This window comes from Mus caroli, unplaced genomic scaffold (assembly GCF_978045245.1).
Source record: "Mus caroli unplaced genomic scaffold, Mus_caroli_1 scaffold_9, whole genome shotgun sequence".
Taxonomy (NCBI): Eukaryota; Metazoa; Chordata; class Mammalia; order Rodentia; family Muridae; genus Mus; species Mus caroli.
Genome location: NW_028227264.1, coordinates 32,118,676 through 32,124,675, shown reverse-complemented (window position 1 = coordinate 32,124,675; position 6,000 = coordinate 32,118,676). Strand labels below are relative to the sequence as shown.

Sequence of the window (6,000 nt, the reverse complement as noted above, 5' to 3'; positions counted from 1 at the left end):
TCGTATATTTTAGAAAACCTATAACAAAAAATTGTGTCTTAAGAACCTGACAAAGTGTCTGTTCCTTGTTCCAAACAGCAATTAATTTGGTTATTGCAGAATATTGATATTTGGCCTATTGCATACCATCATTTTAAATAAAGTTGATAATTACTATCCTAAAGATAAGTTGAAAATTGTTTTTATGCATGCTTTTGTACCTTCTATAAATTCATGCATGCATCCCATTTACTGTGTTTAAAAACAGCCCTTCTATGGGAGAAAAGTATATGTAAATTGGATCACATGCTTATTCTTTTGAGTTTCCTCCTGCTTCAGCACAGATAGTCAAATTGCGTGCTGTAGATGGTGTTTTAAAATGTTGAATTATCAAGCTTTAATTTGTATATTTATCAATATATATCTCAGAGCTTACAATTGCTTAAAATTGTTCATCCCTCAGATACTATAAATTCTCAAATTTGCAATTGTTTATGCATATACAACTCATAAGAAAAAAATGCTGTTCTTTTAAGAAGACTGTTTTTGGAATTTTAAAAATTTGATCTCGATTGCCTGGACAAGACCCCTTAAGGCAATGCCATGCTGTATTTATATCTCAGGCAGATTACAGGCCTTACATAAGAATAATTTCGTTCTTTATATAATCAAAACAGTAATGGCTGAAGATAATTTTTGGTATTTTTAGAGAATGTGCATGTCAAATTGAAAAAAAAATTGTTCTTGGTGTCCTCAGATTCTACCTGTTTCCACATAATGGTGTTAATTCTTGAGGACTTATACTTAATCAATTGCTGCAAATGTATGCTCTTATTTCTGATTAATAAATAAAAAATAATGCACATGTGACTATTAATAACTTTTCAAGCCTTCTACTTACAATCACTCTTCAAGAGAAACAACTGAAAGTGTAATTAGTCACTGCCCATGTTATATTAAAACTGACTATAACAGTCAAGTATTTGAGATGTTTTTACAACAATTTAATAATTCTCAAAGACAAGGTATTAAACTATAGCTTCTTAAAAAACAAAGAAGGGGAGGAATTATATCCCCGTACATATTATTTAAATCATATTTTAAGAATTTTGAAATTTGGATGTCAAAGAACTTAATAAATGCCTTGTAGTATCTTAAAACTAGACATAATCATGTCTAGGTGAGATGAAAAGAATCTACTTATTGGCATATGGCTTGATCCTGAACAGCTACCCTATTGGGGAAAGGGGAAAGCTTAGGTTCTCTCCACAGAATGCTGCAGAAGCATGACAACTGTCAGAAGAATTCCTGTGACAAGCTGACCTGTGAGTTCGATGAGGGCCCTGACTGTGGTAACAAGAAAGCTGAATTGGGTATATGGTTTTGACCCACCCTTGCTTGCCTTTGTCCCAGATTGGACAAGCTAAGGTGGCTTGCTTCAAATTTTTTAACCTGATGGACATAGAACATTAGAGACTGTGGAATCTGACTTAGAAAGATTAGTCATGAGAAAGAGTTATAATGATTCTTCTCTTTCCTTCAATGTAACCAGTTATTCTAACTCAATCTTGGACTGGTATAGTAATAATTCCAACATTAGAAATTCCTATTGAAGATAGCAAAAAATCTCAATTACGTAGCAAAGTTAATTTGGAGCACAGTCCCCACTTTTAGAGAATCTCCAGCTTTCCTACTAATTCTCAAAGCCAGCTCCCCCACACCTGGAGATCAGAGTCTGAGCTTGATCGTTGCTAATTTGCAACTGAATAAAGTACCTGGGCTTCCACAATGAAGCTTTTATCCTGTTGCTTTTCAACTATCTTGACTTTGTTTTTCAAGCAGGTCCATCTCTCCTTACAGCCTGATTTCAGCAAGCTTGCAGCCTCGCCTCCAGCAAGTGCGGGTGGCAGAAATTAATCAGTATGAAGAAGCATATTCAGTATATATTGTGGCTTTGGTCTGATTTGGGAAGAACGTGTGCTATGAGGGCTGGACAGTCAATGACAGACAACCAGATTTTGGAGCCATATCAATCTAAGACAGAGGTATATGCTGAGAGGCTATGGTTTGTTAATAATACACCACAGAGCCATGTTTGTGCAAAATAACCACAAACAGCTGCATATATTCTTCTTGACAGATAAGAATGGATTGGGAACATCTGAGATCCTAAAACAGGCACGGCTGCCAGCCACCATAACTCCGAGGCAGGACTATGGAGCATAAATAAATTTAACATATACCACAATCATTTCAAATGTCATTGATTTATTTATTTCTGCATACAAGGGCAGTGTGATGTATGTTATCATAACCAAATGGCCATACAGTAAAAGATTGTTCCTAGCCCCTGGTGCTATTAGCACTGACTAGGAGGACCTAATGGGAAAATGTGTATGGAAACATGCCTTGGAATGGGATATTCAGCCCTTAACTTCCAGCTTTTTCTTCCCATCGCATCCAGTGGTTGTGGTGAGAATTACTTTGCTCTGCCACATTCTTCAGTGTGGATTGCCTTGCCACTGTCTGTGAGTCAACAGTTTACTAAATAACACATAAATAAAACCACAAACCAAAATCATTTTTAAAAATAAATCTTTTATTTTCTTATGAATGTGAGTACACTGTCACTCTCTTCAGACACACCAGAAGAGGGCATTGGATCCGATTATAGATTGTTGTGAGCCACCATGTGGTTGCTGGGAATTGAACTCACGTACTCTGGAAGAGCAGCAGTCTGTGCTCTTAACTGCTGAGCCATTTCTCCAGCCCTCCAAAAATCAATTTTTGATAATCATAACTAGAACAATATGGGTATTTTGTTACAGTGATGTAAAGTGGACCAACTTGGATTGGTTCCATTTGATGACTGTTATGAATTCTGTTACCATATATGTTCATGATTCAAATTTAATAAACATTTTGTCTACACTTGGTTTATTAATTACGTTCTTTCTTCATTGAAAAATTTATATTTACCTATATTTCTAGTTATTGTTGACTTTATATTAAATGTTTAACCATTAAATTGATATGGAATGGTTTCAATTAGTGATATGTGAACACAGAACTGTTTTCTTACTTTTACCTTTTGATTAAACTGGCAATTATTTAATCTTTGGTTTTTCACATCTTTAGCAAACTGAGACCTGTTATATTGTTTTTAAAAGTCATCATTTTATAGTTTAGTTACCAGAATAAAGGGATTCTTTTTGATTGTTTGATCCGAAATTAATTGAGGGGAAAAAAAACAAAAACAAAAACCATGAACTATAGAATACTCAAAAAAGATAGGTACAAGCTGTGTTTTATGCTTTCCATTACACCTTTTTTTTTTTTTTTTTTTTTTTTAAAGGAAACCAATGCTAGTAGCTCCATTTGAAATTTATGTCATGGAAAACAATCTAGGCACAAGGTAATCATTTTGTCTGTGAATTATGTTTTATAACTAATAGTTAAATGAGACAAATATATTAATTTTAATATTAAAGTGCAACCTCTGGCTAGTACATTTTCATATGGTTTATTCACATGGTGATTAATATTCTACTCCTCATTTATGTCCCAGATGAATTTTAAGGGGATGTTTTTCATGTTTCTGTGAAATATCTTGTCAAATCTTTCACTCTGATCCACAGTCAAATAATGTTTCCAGTCTCCAACGACACCTAATGGGAGAAGCACAGGACAGTCAGTAAGTAAACAGAGCTCTACTGTCTACGACTTACCCTACACATCACTGAACTCACAGTAGGGATCAGTTGGATACCTCTCCTTACATCATTGATCAGTGAAATAAACTTCACTTTAGGAGCATAGTAAATAGATATCACTAGCTACTACTACCTAACCATAATAAAATTTTAGAAAGAAAAATCCTTTAATAGGTAGAAAATACACTAGAATTTTAAAACTACATGTTTCCATCTATCAATCATTGTATTAAGAAAACACTCATACTTCAAACACAAACTTTTGAGATAGATGTGAGGGTTTTTTCCAAACACAAAAAATGAATTCTAAATGTTTTATCAAGTGAAGTCAAAGTGACACAGGGTATCAGAACAGTGGATGTTATAATTTTACTGGAGAAGAATTTGGAATAGCAAGTTGGTAGTGGCACATGCCTTTAATCCCAGCACTTGCAAGGCAGAGGCAGGCAGATCTCTCTGAGTTCAAGGCCAGTGTGGTCTGCAGAGTGAGTTCCAGGACAGCCAGGGCTACACAGAGAAACCCCGTCTTGACAAAACAAAACAAAAGAAAACAGAACAGAACAGAACAGAACAGAACAGAACAGAACAGAACAGAACAGAACAAAATAGAACAAAACAGAACAAAACAAAACAAAACAGAATTTGGAATAATCACTATATCATTTAAAAGGCAAATAGCCATTTTGGATCTTCAGCTGTCAGAGATGACAATATTAAATTATTATTTGCATTTGGGACAGATGACAACCTATCCTGGGCAAGACATTTAGTCTTGTTGAGAATGAGATGTGAGAGTTGACATTCAGTGGCAAAAAAGACACACAAGAAGAGTTTCTGAAAAAAATATAAAAATCCAGAGATACTAAAATATAAGCTGATGTTCAAAGATATTACAAGGGAAAATTACATTCTTATCCACATCACCTGGCTTATAATGAGGTTATAATAAAGCATATTGTTTTTGATTGATTCAATTAATAGCAGATAAAGTTATCAAAATATTATTCTAATTTTTATAATGGAAAAAACCTTCATACATGGGGAAACTCTTTAAACCTCATCTTCAAATTACAAACATAGGCAGGGTGTGCTGCAGAGACAAGAGGAATGTGAATTCAAGCCTTGTTTGCCTGGGGAATACTGTGAATCTCTTCTTCCCATCCTCTCTCTCTCTCTCTCTCTCTCTCTCTCTCTCTCTCTCTCTCTCTCTCTCTCTCTCTCTCTCTCCCTCTCCCTCTCCCTCTCCCTCTCCCCCTCTCTCTCTCTCCCCCTCCCCCTCTCTCTCTCCCCCTCCCCCTCTCCCTCTCCCTCCCTCCCTCTCACACAGACACACATGTATACACACACATGTACACACACACACCACCACCACCACCACCACCACCACCACCACCACCACTACCACCACCAGAAGCAGCAGCAACAACAACCACAAAACAGAACAAACCAAAATAACAAAACAACAGCACATGGCGAATTAGAATCTTTACTTCTAATACATCTTTTGCCTAGGATAAGACTGCTAATTCATTTTAAAAAAAAATTGATCTGTGTGGGCCAAAAGGAAGGAAAGTCATATTTACTTAGTAAGTGAAATTTCCAGAATTTGTATTAAAACACTACTAGGAACTTAGTCCCTCTATCTGTTAAAATATTTGATTCTTCCAAATATCATTATCACCTGGAGAAATACAAATACATTGGAAATCCAGATTATTTGGCCTGAGTATAAGCACTTAAGGGAACATTCAACATTTTTTGCTACTATAGGCCACTGAATATCACCTTTGCGAAGGAAACTTCCCGTATTATTTCTTGTTCCGAGTTCATCTTTTATAATGTGTTCATAGTTTGCTCGTGGGTCAGCTTTCATTTTCTGAAAGGTAGCTTGTCTCACAACAGCATCCACATCTTCTTCACTCAGTTCTTTCTCCAGAAAACTGCAGATTTTAAGCACTGAGTTTCTGAGGTCCTGAAACAGTCATCGGCTGAGAAATTAGTGACCTTACGAGTTACAGTCAAACTTGTGATACAAATGAGTAGGGTTAACTTTTGGAATGATAAGATTGTTCAACATTTATTCACAGAAGCAGGGTGAAGCAAAAGGCTGAAATCATTATTTATTGACATTGATACAGAATAGGCCTTTAATAAAATACAATGTCTTTGAGACTCTGTAGCTTAAACTAGCTTGGAACTCAATACTCTAGGCTGCTCTCAAAGTTAGAATGGTATTCCTGTTTAGTGTCCCATGTGTTGGGATTGCAAATAGGAGCAACTACACTTCTCTCAATATATGTGAAAAAAA

At 35.6% G+C, this 6,000-nt stretch overlaps 1 protein-coding gene across 6 annotated transcripts in view; it reads right to left on the bottom strand.

Annotated features, from left to right (window-relative positions):
• Positions 1 to 2,557: 2,557 nt before the first annotated feature.
• The window catches only part of LOC110303061 (amine sulfotransferase), a 28,160-nt gene continuing 24,717 nt past the window's right edge, over positions 2,558 to 6,000 (bottom strand). For all 6 annotated transcript variants that reach the window (XM_085842763.1, XM_085842762.1, XM_085842765.1 and 3 more), the window contains 2 exons: positions 5,478 to 5,664; positions 2,558 to 3,647 (listed from right to left, as the gene is read on the bottom strand). In XM_085842763.1, the coding sequence (XP_085698889.1) occupies positions 3,526 to 3,647; positions 5,478 to 5,664 (309 nt within the window). In that variant the 3' untranslated portion in view covers positions 2,558 to 3,525. The remainder of the gene's footprint in view (positions 3,648 to 5,477; positions 5,665 to 6,000) is intronic.